This window comes from Anneissia japonica, unplaced genomic scaffold, assembly GCF_011630105.1.
Source record: "Anneissia japonica isolate Jap-2015-1 unplaced genomic scaffold, ASM1163010v1 scaffold3888_len366471_cov172, whole genome shotgun sequence".
Lineage (NCBI taxonomy): Eukaryota > Metazoa > Echinodermata > Crinoidea > Comatulida > Comatulidae > Anneissia > Anneissia japonica.
The window spans coordinates 289,266-308,422 of record NW_022687727.1 but is presented as its reverse complement, the minus strand read 5'-3'; the positions used below and the strand labels follow the sequence as shown (position 1 = coordinate 308,422).

The following is a 19,157-nucleotide window of genomic DNA, read 5'->3' as shown; positions in this document are numbered from 1 at the left end:
CATCTTAGTGCTGTGTTTGTGCAAGTTGAGTCAAGTTAGTGATTGGTCAATGATCTCAAAGAAGCAGTGCCGATGTCAATCATCAGGGAGATCATGAACTGGCATCCTCAACTCTATCAGAGAACAAGATTCAACCCGATACATACAGTGAAATACAACACGTGCATGCAGACAATTAATTGATATCGATAGCGTTTCATTTATATCAAATAGATCTTGTCCGACCTATCTAGATAAATCATTCGCTAGATTAATTGAATTTATGTTAATTTGACTATTTGTCATACAAAACGTGATCGTCGAGTTCCTTGTAACGCGGCATTACAACTGAATGCAGGTCTACCACTACAGCAAAACAATTTACTGTAGTATATAGAAATGGTTTGGAGCAGAACGGTTTGTCGCTGTTCATCTCGCTTCTAGCCGTAAACAATTCCACTCAATCTAATTGTTTCTCTCCGTCCAGAAGTGGGTATATCTGTAGAGTTGCTTGCTTACACCAACTTACACATGAATAAATTGCCTAACTGAATGAAAAAGAAAGACAGTCGGCCAATTCCGATTTCGGAGGGGATTCTCCGAAGTGACGACAACTGCTCTGCAATATCGTAAAATACCAATATTCATTTCAGTCATGGAGGTTAAACACATAGTCTACAAATAGTACAATTTTAATTTGATAAAACTTAACAAAATGTATCAAAACGAAGCGTTTACTTTAATTGGTTTACTTTTTGTACGGAATATTATTATTACATCGTTGGTTTGTTTTTTTGTTTTTTTTTTCTTCTTTTTTGAATACTGTACAATAATACTGTAAAACATTTTGGAAATTGAATGTGGTTGAAATAGAAACATAAAATAATGTATGCAGCAATTGTTTGTGTGCGGAAACATACATTATGCTTGCCTACAGACAAGGACATGCCCCTGCCTTTGGTGGTGTAAGGTATCCATTCACTTGAAGTCTCATGTAATTGGTATTGAATCCTCTTAGCATTTGGCATTCTCCTACCTGCCGCTGGGTGTCTTCTCACACCTCGGGCAGCAGTATCATCAATGTTCATCACGTCATGTAAAGACGCGGCAATAAGAGCATTATAAAGGCGAATGTCAGTTCTTGTTAATATCATCATCGTTGTTTTAAGTGTTTATAATAGCAAATGTAATATGTGAAAGTATGTGGCACAGTGGCAAAGCAATTGTTTTTCAATTGAAGGTCATATTATGTTCGAGCCGTTCCTGGTCACCCTGGGCCTGATATATTGTAAAGGACGTAATCCAGGTTCAGTAGTCAATGGCTGCAGTCCTACACTCAGCACATAACGACATTCGTCTCCATTATGCTATATGAAAACCAAAAAAAAAAAAAAAACAACACAAGAATAAATGAATTGGAAAATAAAGCGGTAGAAAAACCTCAGAAATGGAGAAAAGCGAAAATAAAATATACAGAAGTGAAGAAAATAGTCAAATAAATGATTCAAGGCGGCGCTTAAAACTTCCAAAGTAGAAAACTCTTAGAACAGATTATGGCAGTTAACAACTTTTATGTAATTTAGTTTATTCTCCCAATTAAAACATATCTGGGGCCCCTTGAATCCACCTATGGTTGTTAATTCCAAAGTCTGAGGTCAACAACAGAAAGACTGTCGAAAGAATTCGAAATAAATGTGAGCTCAGAAATGCAATTTTATAGATTGAAGGGGACCACCTTCATACCTCCACAATGGTTGGAGCTGAAGTACAAACTGTTGACTGGCATTCTAGAAGTTGGAAATGGCATGTCAGAAATGTTATTGTAATTTTCTCCCAGTTAAAAAATATCTGGGGCCCCTTGAATCCGCCTATTTTTTTCGTCTGTCTCAATTCAAGAGTATACACGGATAGTGCATACTGGTAGCTGGGGTACATGGTATTGAATGAATGCGTTGAGTTAGGCTTATCTGCAAGACTAAACTTGGAAATGTACATTGTGCATATTGCTGTATTCAATTAAAGAGAAAACACTTAGAGCGATTTTTTTTTTAAATCAACAAGAACGTTGGGTAATATGCATCGCATAATGCACACACAATTAAAGAAGAAGCTAGATTTTTAAAATGTAAACAGAGAAGAATGGGTTTATACCAACTGAGGATACTTTCGTTTGAATTTCATTTAAAAAAATGTTTATTCACATTCAATTTTAATAATTCTTTTAAATGACCTTTATTGTAACATGATGATGAAAATGATAATGACGACGACGGCGATGATGATCACGATTGTGATGGTGGTGATGATGATGCTGTCTGATGATGATGATGATGACAGTAGTAATATATAACATTCATATGTTGCACTTATAATATAACAACTTATGCAGAAACTTTCAATTCACATCATATCACATATTCTGGATGATGAGAGACACGTGTAGCTAAAATGACACAAGCGGTGCTAGACAAGATGGAATTTGGATCCCGAGACATCATGCTGTGCCAATTATCACTTTTCTCTTTTTTTAGTCTCATTCTCTTATCTTCTTCTAAACGTCTTGCACTGGTGTCATAATATTAATGTTATGTAAAGTAGTTGAGTTTAAATTAGGTCAACACAACCAGTGACATATCTAAGCATCTTCAAATGGGGGCAGGGACCTGATGGGGGTGAAGTGTGGGAATGATGATTAAGTGAGGGGGAACTAGCTTGCAAAACAAAATGGTATGAGGTGATTTTTATCTACTTGAGTGTATTTTTTTTTTTTTTTTTGCTTTGGTCATTTCGAGTGGGTAAATCTAGGAGAGTGTGCACCCCCAGATATGCCACTGAACATAACACTGCAGACAGGGAACATTTATTTCAGATAGAAATTTCATTTATTCATTACATACTGTACACATTATGAAGTAAAATGAAATTTACATGTGTGCTAAAACTCAGTTGAATAGTATAAAATATTATGTTTCTGTTATCAATTAAAAAAATTAATAATATTTAAACAAATTAACAATTTATATGAAAATTATACAATATATAGGACGTATTATTATTGTATTATAGCAGCCTATGGGCCTTTTAAAATCCAGACATGATATCCCCTCCTCCCAACAAACATCCAATGTGAGAATAAAATAAAATACCAATAAAATACCAAAAAAATATATATATGTAATAATGTATAATAAATGAAATAATATATCCTGTTATTGTACTTGCATGGTGACTTCAATCATTCTAACATAGTGCATTCGCCTTGTTAGGATTTTTTATTTCCATAGCAACACAATTTTCGAATTTTTATTTTTATTTTCAGTATCATTATTTGTGGTGTTGTGTCATTTTCATTTCGGTGTATGAAATTTACTTCTTTAATGAGTTTCTTCATCTTGTTCAGCCACCTCTTTGCTGTTGAAAACTACTTGATTGTAAACTGATGATTCTAAGTTTTCAACTCCACCATTCATTGTAGCTACTGATTTGTCAAAGAATTTTTGACTGACAATAAATCTTACACATTGGAGAATCACATTCCGTTCATGTCGAATGTCAGGAGCTAGTAACTATGGAAACATAACAAAAATAAATAAGCATATGTTTTATTAATTCATCAAGGAAAAAACATATTGATTTTTGCAATTAATTATCATTGTCATAAAGGTTACTTGAATTTAAAAATCAATACTCTATTTAAGTTACATTATTTCTAATAACATATTAAAGTTTTACTAATAAAATGTAATACAAGACTTGATTATTACAAAAATAACAATATTTAGATATGAATTGTTACAATTTCCTTCACTAGTACAGTATATCTAAATAATCAGTAAATATTATTTGTAACTTTTTTTCAAACAATGTAAGGAAAAATAGAAATAGAAATAAAAATAGAAAAAAAAATTATTGAATAAAAAAAAATGTGTATCCTGATTTCTATACTGGATAATGATACAAAGGAAGTGTTTCTATCATTTTTTTTTTTTTTTGTAGGATTATGGGTAAACATGTTAAAATATGCACATTTTTATGTTCAAGTTAACTTCAAAAATAATTTTTCTTCTTGGTATTTTGCATGGCACAATACATTTTTAACAATGCCATTACACTTTCCAACATTCCAAGCTCCCTCAGTGTATAATTAACAGCGTCAAAAAATCCACGTTTTTTGATAAATCATTGTATATAATACAAGTGCTATCATTCTGTAGTAAAGTGCAGCATATAATTTGCTCCCTAGTGATCAGTGCTTTGATTGTTATTATTCCTCTCAACACGCTGGATACAGAAAGCATCGTACAAAACCTGCGACAATAGAGTCTCGATCTTGTTAAAATATGCTTATTCAGCTCCGACCATTGCATTCAACAGCATGACTTTCCTAATCGACCAGGTAAACAAGCTGAATACTCTTGGGTTAACTGAGACTACATAGCTCAATCATCTAAAGTGGCAAGACCCAAGGAGAATATCATGTGCCCAGTGTAATTTGCACTGCTAAAGCTATATCCACACTATCAAATTTATGTGACAAATAAATGTGATATGCCCATATTTGGGTGTAATGTGACATTATTATGCCCAAATATAGGCACATCACATTTATCACATACATTTTGATAGTATGGACAGAACTTTAGCATAATGTATGGATGGATTCCTATAAAAGCTAAGTGGAAGAAAGAGATAGGAAGCTAAAAAACTTCATTATCAAGTGAATTGATACACTGCTTCTTGTGCTGAAACCTTGTTTCGAATCTAGCAAACATCGAATTTTAATTGGAGTCGATTTCTCTGCTCTGAGAAAAAAAATTGAAAATATAACGAGAAAAGAAAAAGGAAAAAGGAAGGAAAGAAAAAAGAAAGGAGAAAGGAGGGAAAAGGAAAATAAAAGGAGAAAGAAATGAGAAAAAGAAAAGGAAAGGAAAATGAAGAAAAATTGGGGGGGGGGGAAGAAAAAAAAGAAGGGAAGAAGAAAAGCAAAAAAGAGATACTGTAGAAAAAATTTGAATTTAAATTTAATTGGAACTAAAATTAAACCCAATAACTGGCTGTGAAGGACTGCCACTGCACCCCCTACAGCTCTATGATAATCAACATGATGATTGTGGAAACAAAGAAGAAGAGAGTTAGTCTAGATATGGGACATTGTGGCCTTGCACTGTGGGTCCTCAGAGGACTAGCCAAGATTTCTAGTTCTGAATCTTCTAATTTGGAATAATGACAAATATAAAATCAAAATGAAGAACCTAAAAATCAGCTATAAGTAGCGATCACGTTTCAAGAAAATCAATACCAAACTGGAAGAAGATTAACAAACCATTGCAAATGAAAAGGAAATTAAGCATCTTGAAAACTGACAAGTTTTAAAAAATGAATGGAGATGCTCAAGGGTATCACAATTTTGAGTTGTGAGTTATGTTTGGTTTATCTGAATTTTATTGTTATACATTGGGAAAAAATGAAACTATTTATTCTCCAATTACAAGACTGTTCAATTAAAAATTTTAGAAAGGAAAAAAAAATCAAGGTGGGGTAAAGTCTGCAGTTGTCTAATGGCTGCTAAAAATGTATAATTAGCAAATTTAAAGTCAATTTTAAAACAATTAAACACAAATCATAAAAAGGGTGCCAAGAGAACTCTATGGTCTGGGAGCCAAACACAAGATGTGGGTATCCTAACCCCCAGTGTAATTGTAAGACTCCCTTTGTGTAATATATTAATGATCATAATATAATATTTCATTCATAATGAGCTGTCGAAGTTCACTGATTAAAACAATTTATTTTGAGCTTCACAATAAACACAATACCACAAATGTTATCTATCAAAATATGTTTTTTTTTACTTGCTCAAGGGTTTAAATGAAGAGATCATTTGCAAAAGTATAGTGTTTCTATTTCATGACTTATACAATTCCAAGTCAATGATGCAATATAAAATTCAAAGAATATGATACCACTTTCTTCATTGATTGGTTTCCTAAATTTATTTTGAGCTTGACAATAAACACAATACCACAAATGTTATCTATCAAAATATGTTTTTTTTTTTTACTTTGCTCGCGGGTTTAAATGAAGAGATCATTTGCAAAAGTATAGTGTTTCTATTTCATGATTTCCACAATTCCAAGACATTGATACAATATGAAACTCAAAGAATATGATACCACTTTCTTCATTGATTGGTTTCCTATTATCACAACCTGCATTTAAAATGCAATTCAAACAGAAGCAAGAAATAGTCAGTAATTCAAAATACATAAAATTACAATGCATTTGAGCAGTTTAAGATTAAAGATGCAAAAAATGAGTTTACTCTCACTTGCCTGTACACTGCACAAAACAAACAGAAGCATGCATAATCTGTGCATTAAATCATTTAGAATATGAATGCACTGAAATCCACAGCATTTACAGTATTTGTCCAATATACAATTTCAATGTAACTGGCTTGTTTGTACATATTAAGTATATTTATTCACATTTGTATTTTAATGTTTGAAGGGGTACCTTGTTAGTGTTTGTTTATTATTTACATATTTTCTGATGTGAAGCATATACAGTAGAAGCTCTTTATGCATTATGCGCAATACAAGCGTAACATTATTATTATTATAATTATTATTATTATTATTATTACTGTTATTATTCTTATTTCTCAACTCATTCATACCTTTTGCAATAAGATACTACAACTCAAATGTCTAAATTAATGCTTATCTCTTTTAACTATATTTATTAATTGTATACCTAGGCAATATCTTTTTTTCTATATTTTAAATTTGTTACTTTTTTCAATTTTTTGTTATATTTTTGATGTTTGTATATATTATTGAATCTACACATTAAAATTGTTGCATGCAAACAGAATTTCCATTTTATTTTGACAATAAATAATACTGAATCTTGTTAAATAATAATTTCATTGTAAATTAAATGTATTATAGGCAATATCTTTTTATACATAGGCAATATCATTTTTTGGTATTTTAAATTGGTTACTTTTTCTATTTTTTTGTTATATTTTCAATGTTTGTATATATTTTTGAATCTGTATATATCAAAATTGTTACGCACACAAAATTTCTGTTTTCTTTTTGGACAATAAATACTACTGAATCTTGTTAAATAATAATTTCATTGTAAATGTATATTATATTATATTATACTGTATTTTAAACAAGAAAAAAAAATACCTGCACTAAAATAAATTTGCTATATACTTAAGTATTCATCAACACAATGGAACTCTTTTTGAAACTGTGTAACAGGATGAAATTTGATCCTACTATACTAAAAAAATATTTCGAGTATGGTGTCAAATTAAAACATTTATGGACACAGAGGGAATGGATAATGTAAATGCGAAAGTGAGGAGCAAGTCATATGATCACTACCAATCTCTGTAAGTGGAACAAATGTTCAAACAGTAAAATATTAATTAATGTCTTCATTAGAAATTTTTATGTGTTCATTGCACATAGCAGGGTTGTAGCTGAAGAAAACTGAACTAAGGGTGGGTGGAAAGACATTTTGGTGGGTGTGTGATAACACTGGTAAACTCTAAATAATAAGAGTGGATTTTAAGGATGGAAAAGTGGGTTAATAAGAGTGGATGGAGGGCCATGGAATTAGCTTTAGACTGGGTGGAAAACTTCAAAACTGGGTGGACCCATCCACCATAACTACATCCCTGCATGGTAAAAATTGCAAATAGGACCAATGGATAGTGTATCTCTTCTGGAAAGGGTATTACAATCCATTCTGCTTTCTAGCTGAAACATAAGAGCAGCATTGAAAAAACTGGGAACAAACCTCTAAGGTTCACTTTTTATTTTACTAGTTCCTACTAGTAAAATTTTTCCCAGACTTTGTTATTATGTTTTTGCCGATTTCAGCTTAAATTTTCTTATTTAGGTCTTTATTTTTACACACTTTTCAAAGATAGAAAATCATTATTGTACAGCAGTTATTACTGTATTATAGAGAATATTACATAATATAGTCACAGCTATTGCACATCATTAATTTGTTGGTTTGTTGGTTTTTCTATTAAAAAACAAATAAAAACCTCATTTGACATTTTAACTCAACCTTAATTTGTTTAAATTTTGTTCTTATTTTTTAAGCAATTTCATCCTCAATTTTCTTATATATAAAATGTGTTGCCACCAAATTAGCCAACTGAGCTTAAAGTTTCATACGTTCTAAAACTGATTGTTGTTGATTTAAAATTGATTTTCAAAATTACCTGAATGGACATATTAAAGTTTATTATAAGATATGGCCAAACACTTAATATTTTAACCAATTATATGAAGAAGCGTTCAAAGTTTGACATTTCGAACATGCATTGATTAATAGATTCGAGTTCAGAGTATGTTATAAATAACAAAAATATTAATATTATATCATCTTATAATTTCAATGCTTCTATTGGCTTTAATTTATTACCTTTTTCATTTGATCAAATCAATCAATCAATCGATCGATCAATTGATAACAGTTTTTATAACACCAGAATCCACCGCAAGCAATGTTAATGCTACAGTACAGTGACATATTCAGCTTAATGATGCATTAATCCATGTTCTGCTGCTATCAATCAGCACAAAAGCCCACCAGGAACGTAATTATTCCTTGTCAAAACAGACAATGGATAAAGTGATTTGCCCAAGACACAAACATTGGTCTTTCAATAGAAGCCCAATGCAGACAGCTAATAATTTACTGCACTGTACTATAACTGATATCAATATATCATTACATATAACCTATCAAATTAACGATACAATAGATACATTCATAATTAATACAGGCTCATGTAAAGCTTCTTAACACCTACTATAAGACATAGATCTCCATAGGGTATACTGTACATTCAATTATTACATTTAATTGATGCTCTATTAGTATTAGTATCATTAAATATTAAAAATGAAAAATTGAACAAATAAATATTGAACAGCTGAGCCAAAATGAAACATTCTGAAGCACTATAAAAATAAGGACTTGCATTAAACAGAGGTTGAGCATTTAATAATACTGTAATAAACTGCGTTCAGTATTCAGAGTGGTTTTAGATTTCAAACGTAAACCTACAGTATAAAAAGCGTGGAGACTGTCACAAAGGCAAGTTTAGAATAGTGTGAAGAATGATGCAGTTGAAGAGCCATGATTTTTGAAAGTGACATGCTTGTCAATTGGCAGATACTGTAGTAACTAGAACATTTCCAATGGGGGAGCAAACTTTTGTTTGGGGGAGGGGGACATGCGCTTCCTGCACACTACCTACATACGCCACTGATACCATAAGGAAAACAAACACTGCAGAGCCTGTAAAACTCCCAAGATATTTAGCAATAATCTGTGTGCATATCAGGGTAGAGCTTTTGGTTTCCTGCCATGATGGCTGTATCTTCACTGTCTACATATCAATTTGTGACTTTCAGTAGTTTAAATTGATTGTCTCTAGGATGTCTCGGAAAGTGAGTGTAAGTTAGAGCAAGCATACCATGCAAATTTTGTATCAAGGGAATCAAATTTAAGTGTACATTAAGTCACTTGATGACAGCTTTTTCAGAACACTTTAACAACAATAAAACAACAGTAAATGACTCTTGTATAAGCACCGCTCAAATTCACCAAACATGAAAGTACCGCCTTTCAATATACAGTACGCTGTGGCGCTTTACAATATTAGAAATATATTCTATTTTGAACAAACGTCACAATTTACATAAAACATGATGGTGATGCAGCAAGAACTATTAATAATATCTAGATGATTTAAACATTCCATGCGAGAATAAAAAAAAAAAGTTCAATTTTGTCAGCAAAAGAGAAATAGAAGTGTTTATCAAGTAGCTTGAAGTCATAACAATTTAAATGTGACCTTTGTGACTTTTGCAGAAATTGATTGATTACTATAGCATGCGAATAACAATATGCCACGTATATAACATTAACGCTAGCAAAATGAACCACTATAAAAAGGTTTTCTAAAACATATTTTGGCACATAAAAACAATCAAGAACAAATTTACAAATTGTGGATTGGATAGAGTCAGGAAAATTGCATTATAATAATGCACTCTGTTACTGGTATTATTGCAGTATACTTCTGTGTATCTTTAACACCTGAACATCTTATAGGAACTGTAATTAATTTTCTTAAGATTAAATTCTACTTTAATCATTCATATATTTAGATTAATTTTTTTTCCCTGGAGTAATTTTAGAGATAACAATTTACTGTTTAGGCATTAATCTTTTCTTTAGGTATCCTTAATTATGATTGTGTTTCAAGATTTTTCTTTCATAAATTCAAATGTCCTTGATATTTTTATGCCTTTTGAGTGATTTTGTACCAAGCTAAAATGAAAATAATTTACAAAATGTACAAAAATAGCAATAAAATGATTATGATTTGCCAATGGATGAGCTTCAGCATATCAACCTTGAGGTAAGATCCTAGACTTCTTGCTATGCATTTCAAATATGCCTTGGTCATGGAACTTTACCCTACAAGGTGATGTGAAGTACCAGAGGCAAAATGTGCTATAAAAACTTCTGTAAGGGGTCGTTCACGACTATTAACATACTGTATTTGAAAGTGTACAAACAGTACTCCTTTTGGTACCCCTTCAATCTCCTCTGAAAGTGTAAATAAAAAAAATGTTGATTTTGCAAAACCATTCTGCATTTTTTGTGAACTAAACAGTTGGCCTTCTGTACTTGGTTACATAAAAATGTATGGTTGGTTGCATTATATGGTCAGATGTGTCTACCCCCCAGCGTACTGTTTGTACACATGTTGATAATTGAGAACGAACCCAAAAAAAAATTCATAAATGTAGTTTACCTCTAGAATTCTAATCTGATCTACCAATGTCTCTAAGAATCAAATTAAGAAATAATCACAGTACAATTTAAAAAGTAGCCCATTACCTACAGTATATGTGATTGTATTGATTTCAATTTATCATAGCCATCTATTTTTTACATACTGTATACAGGGGTTCCAAAATCTATATAGTTCCAAAAATGGCCATTGTCTTCAGCACTCTTGCAAGAAAAAAAATGTCTACAGCAAACTGAAGCATCTCTTACAAATTCAAAAGGTTTGCATGCTCTCTGTGAGCACTAGACGATGTAACACCGTATGCTGATTGCCAGTGGCAGTCTCAATGGGTCACCATGAGAAAATATGTTATTGCATTCTTCAGAGGATCGCATTGGCTGGCGACTGTCGAGCACAGAGAGTGCCCAGCTGAAGTATTATTTACTTCTCCCGAAGTCTGCTGTTCCTTACTGCATATTACATAGAAAATGACAGTACAGTATGTGTGTTAAGAAACCTTCTACACAAAGTCTTATTTAAGGTGGCCAGGTCTCAAATTGGTGCACCCTGCTTATTTTTTCTTCAACTCTTCTTGAAACAAACACTGAACTTTGCTAATACAGTAATAAACAAGTTGGTGTTGCCCAAACATAACAAACCCAACATTTAAAAATCACCTTTATTTTTTTGTCAAAAATATATTTTACCAAGGAGCAGCCAATACAAGCTTTATACAATTATTACATTTGAAGCTAATAAACCATGGATTTAGCCCTGTGGTGAACTATTTATTGTTTGTACAAATAACAAAATTCATGGATTGAGTGGCGACAACTCCTAAAATTGGCCCAAAGTAAAATCCTGATTGACTACCCTGATTTCACGATGCTTGAGTAACATATATATTATTTTGCAATCATATACCAACTATACCATAGTACTTATTCAGCTCTAAGTCTAATATTTCACTCAAAATAACATATTGAAAAGTTAATCAGGTAATATTAGAAGACGAGTGTTCCAGTTACTCTAAAAAAATGACAATTGTATATCCTAAATTTTCTTCTATAAAGATCATTGTACAAAATCTAAGAAAGTGAATACCCATGAAGATGAACAGAATAAATTAAAGTAAATCTTCTGAAGCCTAGTAAAAACATGTAAGATTTTTTTCTGACAGAGACAGGAAATTTGTATTTACAAAATTCTGTAACAATGAAATACAGTTCTAACAGAAGAAAACTAGAAAGTGAGCATATAAAATAAAACAAGGCAAATAAAGCAAAACACCACTGCACCATCCCCCAGTAATTTAAGGCGCAAGGCCCGCCAAGACAGTATTCACAAGCGCTCAAATGATGTTGGCATCTAGTTCTAAAAAACTGTTTTAAACATTGTCATATATTAATTATATCTTCCTAAGTTTGTTTAAAGTCAGACAATGCTCTAAATATATTATATCAGATAAAGTCTGCCCAACATTGTTGGTTCGTCTGACAGATGGTAGCCTGTAGGCCACATACGGCCAAACATCAGTTTTGTCTGCAATGTGTGAGGCATGTCTATCTTAATCTGGCTAGAAAGCCCATTTTTTGCAACTGTGTTTGAAGATTCAAGCACTCTAGAATCGCCAAAGTTTTACTTCAAAAGATGTGTGCAACCATATTAAAAATTCACTTTGGCCATTCAATCTATTTTGTACCCACCCTGTGAATATAGATTCTTGGTTTAGTATTATGATTTGGAAGCCAGACAACAGGCCTACTTTACTTTCACAAAGTACTGTATCTCATACGTTGTCTAAAAAAGTAACAGTTTATGCTGGTAATTCTAAATTTGAGGATTATACTTATGTTACAGGGTCCAGAAAGGCAAGAACCACACTGCCAAACCATAAGATATTATCGGTGGACTATTCAACTGGGGGTTCATTCACTCTCCTGTAACTCTTACTCATTCACTACTCCTACTGTAAACCTTAATGAAACCCCTGATACAATATGCCTCTGTATAATTTCTTCAAGAACAGAACACATATTACCGTCCAATCTCATATCATTAGTTATACTGAAGCATTCTCAAGAGAATTAACAGGTATTTATATCGAATAACAAGAACAAAATTGTTGGTTTTATCTTCCCCTCAAGAAAAATTGTAATCAGAAAATAATATCACATTGCAACACATTGCACTTCAAACTAGATCTTGATGATCATTTTGCGAACACAACTGCAATGAATAGCAATTATCTTTAAAGGCTCTCCTGATAAATTGATGTAGAAAAATGTATCAAAAGTATATTAAAAAGACGTTTAGCAGCAAAGAGAAGTTTATTGTATATTTTTCAGTATCATCTTTTATTTATGTAGGTGAGCTACAGTATTACTAGTGACTAAATGACATGCATAAAAAAAATGCTGGTTATTGCAAATTAACCAACAATCTATCTGTGATGGTCGATGTTAACTAGTCGAACAACAGCTATTCAGTTCACCTGATCATATGTGATGCTTAAAACCAGTCTAACAAGAGTGATCCATCCAGCAAACCTGACCATCTGACATTTGATACACTTTAAACCAGTTCTAACAAGTGTTATTTGTGACCATTGAAATCTTTAACCAAGTCTAAACAAGGGAGATGCTTTCAGTGAACTTGATCATCTCAGATATTTGATGATTTCAACCAAGGTTAACAAGAGTGAACCATCCAGCAAACTTGGTCATTTTTGACAAATGATACGTGACATTTGATAATTTTTTCCAGTCTAACATGGGTGATGTATCCAGCAAACTTACAGTAATCATTTGTGGCCACCGATGTCTTAGCCATGTCTAACGAGAGTGATCCATCCAGCAAAGCAGTTCATCTGTGACATTTGATACATTTATCCAGTCTAACATGGTTGATGTATCCAGCAAACCTACAGTAATCATTTGGGACCACTGATGGTCTTTTACCATGTCTAACAAGAGTGATCCATTCAGCAAACCAGTTCATCTGTGACATTTGATACCTTTATCCAGCCTAACATGGGTGATGTATCCAGCAAACCTACAGTAATCATTTCTGGCCACTGATGGTCTTTAACCATCAAAAGTGGTCAATCCAGCAAACCAGTTCATCTGTGAAATTTGATACTTTTATCCAGTTTAACAATAACATGGGTGATGTATCCAGCAAACCTACAGTTTGTGACCACAGCGAGTGATACATCCAGCCATCCTCTGTGAGTGATTTGATAGCTTTAAACAAGTCTAACAAGGGTTTATCTTTATCTAGAAAACTTGTTCATTGTAACCAAGTCAACAATGATGATCTACTGTATACAGTAAACCTGATATGCCAATCTTCAAAGTATAACAAGAGTTTATATTCATTCAACAAAACCTTTTCTTCTTCTGGCATTAAAGCAATTTGAAACATCCAATTAATTTATTGGCCATGTTCAACATTATCAGACAGCTAGCTAACTAATAACCATCTTGTCTTGTGCATAATGTCAACACCTTATTGTGCTTCATACAATAATCTAGGTCTGTAGTTGGAGGTTGAAACTCAAATTTCTAGGGAAAAAATTAATATGAATGTTGAAGATACAGTAGGATGGACATAAATCATAATTCTCTCTAATATTTGAATCTCAACCCTCAACAATTTAATGGAAATTTAAATAGTTGAAAAAAACTATTATCTGTTTAAAGTGGCAATTATGTTCATTAATAATTATATTCAATAATACATAAATAATGATAATTATGGTAATAAGAATAATTTTACACTAGCTTGCCTTATGGCATTGTTGTGAATTGTATTTTACTAAATCAATAAATAAATATTAAAATAAATAAATAAATAAATAAAATTAAATAAATAAATAAAAAATAAATAAATAAATATATAAATATATAAATAAATAAATAAATATGTCAGAATTTGGTTATAATATTCATGATCAATCTTCAATTTAATCTGATTGGTTACTGATGATTCACCTCTCCCCTCCTACATTATATTTTACAAATTTAGTTTCATTTTTCACTTTATTTATTGTGGCAAATAGAAATAAATATAAAAAATTACAAAAATTAAATATCCGAAGTCAGCAATTCACAAATGTATAAGAATAAAGGTGAACCAGGGAGCAGCAAAAACAAAACTAATTTTATCTGATGTGCTGCTCCTAGAAAAAAAAATTAAATGAATAATTAGAAAAAAGAACAACAAAGAAAATCAATTTAAATATCATTACATTTTTTTTAAAGTTAAATTTGAACAAGTAGCAACTATAAGTTATAATCGAAAACTCACATTTCCATATTTTTTTCAGTTCCTCAATATTTGGAGTTAATTTTAAAAATGTTCATGCAAATGGTACTTTTAGTAATGATTTAATAGGGCATTTCTGGAAAAGAGGGGCTTCTTTTGAAACCCCTGAACACCCCTGGCTATGGGCTTGATCATCGTCACCATCATCAGCCTGTCAGGCCACTGCTGGCTAATGGCCTCCTCAAACTCCAAACAAATTTGAATTAAACATTCAGTATTCCATAACAAAGTAAAACGAGTAGAATATTTAAAATCATATTTCAAGAAGTTGACACTTTCAACATTTTTTATCAACTTGGGCTCATATCAATTTTATTATTATTCACAATTAATCTTTAAAAAATTTATAAATTGACCAATATAAATTATTTTTGTTTGTCTACAGTCAATTATTTTTAAAATCAAAAAAATTAAATTAAGGATAAAATATATTTTAACAAGTAGAAATTATCTAGATGATATGCAAAAAATAATATTGTGAATTTTCGAAATTCAAAGATGAAATCCGAATCAAAAAATAAGCCTGTACAGTATCATGAATCATTTTCTTAAGTAGGCAATAATTCTCGGTAAAGCCGAGCACGATATGAAAAAAAAACCAACTAAGGATTAGGTTAATACTAGCAATAGATGTTTTTACTAAACACTGTCACATTAAGATTGTGATATATTGTGGGCTTTCTGAGATGAAAATTGGGTTCCTGAGCGTTCATCACTGCAACCTCATCAGCCGTCAATAAAGATGCTTGCTTTCACATGGCTATCAAGCACGGGTTTTGTAGGGCTGTATAACTATAATGCAGATTCATGGAATATTTTCTTTTAGTGTATTCTTGGTATTATTATCAATTTTACATGTCCGTATGCTTTCATGAATTTATAAATATTCTTATAGCGTGTTTTTATATGTCTGAGCTCATGTATACAGTATTTTTCTTAAATTTGAAATGAAACTTTCTGAGAACCTGGCAACTACAACTGAGGGAACTGAGGCATTTCGCTCTACGTAGTTACACGCATTTACCTGTGCACGACCCTGTTGTTACAGAGGCCTAGGCTAGTCCTTCAAAACAAGATGCCCAAAATATAGAAAATGCAGTGTTTTGGTTGTTGAAGTACTTAAAAGAAGAAACGTGTCTAAAAAAACCAAATTTGCTCAGATTGGGCCAATGAAACGTTGGTGGCACTGTTTCAAAATAGACCTAATAAAATGGTGTATAAATTTTAAAATGATTTGAAAGAAGGTGACAGTGGTCTGCATGCAATGTAGTTTTTGGACAATAAAAAAAAAGATTAATCAATATTTTACCCACATTTCCATGAGACATAATTAATATAATAGTACAGTAACAGTCAATGATGTCGACAACATCAACAAAGTATTATGGACAAATTTTTAGTTTGTAGATCATTTCAATTCAATAGATGGTTTCACTGATCTATGATCTTTATATACTGTAGTCCAGTCAAAAAACACCTTCACCATGGTATAAACCATTACTTCAATGAATTTTAAACCGTAGGTCCTCTGGGTAAAGAGGAAATAAAATTGAAAACTACTGTAATGTAGTAAGGCTAGTGCATATAATGAGTGCGATAAAATACGGTAATCTAATACTGCACAAATCTTTTCTTCTGAATCGTTTGAGTACTGTCGCTGCTTCACTTGTTAAAAAAATATTGATCAGATTGAGGGCATAGTTTACTTAATATGGATGGCCACGTTTATTATTATTTTTTTAACTCATGTAATTATTATAAGGTTTCATTTTGTTCCTTCAGAGATTTTTAGGATGCTGATGAGCATTTCTAAATAGGAGTACAACACATGCTATAACCCTTCCCTCATTCTCCCAACAAGAGGATGATCAATTTTCTCATTTTCATAAGGCCCAATAAAAAAAATTATTAGTTTATCACCCTCGCGCGCATGCCTTTTATGGTACTGGAAAAAAAAAGGGTTTTTTTTAATTTTTAAAAAATTTTATTTATTTATTTTTTTCATTTATTTTATTAAATAGTTAGTAGATATTTTTTGCATTATCTAAATCATGTTTTACATTGAATATCAATGCACCAGCAAACAAACCAAGGGTTATATTTGGCTTTAGCAAAATAAAAAATACAAAAGAAAAAAGCCTCCCTCCCTCATCACTTTTCCTGCCCAGATAGGGTGATAAAACAATAATATTTTTTATAGGGCCTAATAAAAGATTAATATACCTTCACATATGTTAATCTACTGAAAATTATGTAAAAATTGGATGGCTCTTTGCAAAGACTTAAATTTCCCTTAAAAAAGAATGCTTAAGATAAGTAACCTGGGGGTGCAGAAACATTAATTGTACAGTATTAAACCTCTTTCACTAGCTTAAAATCTTTCTCAGCTAATTACCCATTAGCCATCTGCCCGGTCATATGCGATTGATTTACAAGGTGATCACACATTGAACAAACCAACATTGCAATTGATTAATGTCCGGTAATCACATGGAGGAGAATAAGTACAAGATTGATTTCTATACTTTTGATGACTGGTAAGTGCATAATATTCAATCAGTAATCACATAATGCTAAAATATATTCACAATATATGTGCATTGTTTGCTTAGTGGTTAATAAGTAAATGACATGTCCATGCATTTGGTCACGCACGCCAAGCCACGCATTATAGTGGATGTGATATACTTACTGTTACATAAATGCCAAGAGGTGCCAGTAGCAGTGGCTTATTTAGAATTATTAAAATGTGGAGAAGATGGGGAGATGTTAGGGCGATGATGGGGAGTAGGTTAAGTGGGAAAGCTCAATGATTAAGTGAGGGAGTGGTAATAGCTATACAATAGACTGACATAGCACGTAATACTAGGTCTCTATGCGCTTACAACAAAAATGTTCATAGAAAAGTTTTATAAAAGAAATAAAATAAAGAAGAGACAAAGAAAAAATTGAACAACAAAAACTATCAACATTAGCACTGGAAAATGAAACACTGCTAATAAAAACACTGCCACTCTCATACATCTTGCTGGAGATTCTGTTTGCTTTGATAATTACTTCAGCTGTGCCTTGTCATTAAATAATCATGCAGTACATTATATGTGGCAAAGACAAGCCAAACTAATCGATTTTTAGTTATTAATACAGGGTTAAACTATAAAATGAAGCTATAAAATGGTAAAAGAATAATTTAAAAACGAAAGTTAGTTATGAAGTTACAGGAGTTTAAACATACTGGTGTTTAAAGAACAATATTGAGAAATCAGCCTTTAAAATTTAGGATTTTGGGTATTTCTAAGGCAGAAACCATCACCAATTCATTAAAAATTGTTGTTTTCACATTGAAAATGGGAAAATAACAGCATAGCATATGACATAAAAGCTTTAGTTTAGTGAAATAAAGGATATTTAAAAAATGTTGGTGTTTTGGTTTCTCTGAAACAGGATTTGCGACAAGTGACTGGTTTGGCTCGTCTTTGCCACATATATAAAACAATATATTTATAAAGAGCAACACGTTAACAAATGTTTAGCGAAATGCTAACAGAGGTATCATTGGAATGCTAACGTTTTAATACAAATTATACAGGTTAAGCATAATAAAGGTTGAGGCAGCAAGTGCATGACATGTAGCTCTACAGAAAATGTTGCCCACTATATATTTTCAAATCTTGATATTGATTAGTCACAGTTCATAATGTACAATATAGTTAATTAGTTATCGCAAAAGGTTTACCCCTTCAGCATGCTAATGGGTCTACGGCTACGGTCACACTAGAGTTTCAAGCCTGGCTTGACTCACCGCGGGTGAGATTTTCGTAATGTGACCGCATCTGCACCGACTCGCGCCTAGCGTGACCTCGATCTCAATCTACCTATCTCGATCCCGGCTCAGCACCCATATTGACCCTGGATTGACCCTGGCGTGACCGAGATTGACATGTCCTCGTTGGTTGTCGACCAATCACAGTCGATGACGCCGTTGCATTTAGAAGTTCTT

General features: G+C 32.0%; 1 protein-coding gene across 2 annotated transcripts in view; it reads right to left on the bottom strand.

Moving 5' to 3' along the window:
* Positions 1 to 2,838: 2,838 nt before the first annotated feature.
* The window catches only part of LOC117120776 (nuclear fragile X mental retardation-interacting protein 1-like), a 48,115-nt gene continuing 31,796 nt past the window's right edge, over positions 2,839 to 19,157 (bottom strand). For both annotated transcript variants that reach the window (XM_033265865.1, XM_033265873.1), the window contains exon 8: positions 2,839 to 3,545. In XM_033265865.1, coding sequence (XP_033121756.1) covers positions 3,354 to 3,545 — 192 coding nt within the window. In that variant the 3' untranslated portion in view covers positions 2,839 to 3,353. The remainder of the gene's footprint in view (positions 3,546 to 19,157) is intronic.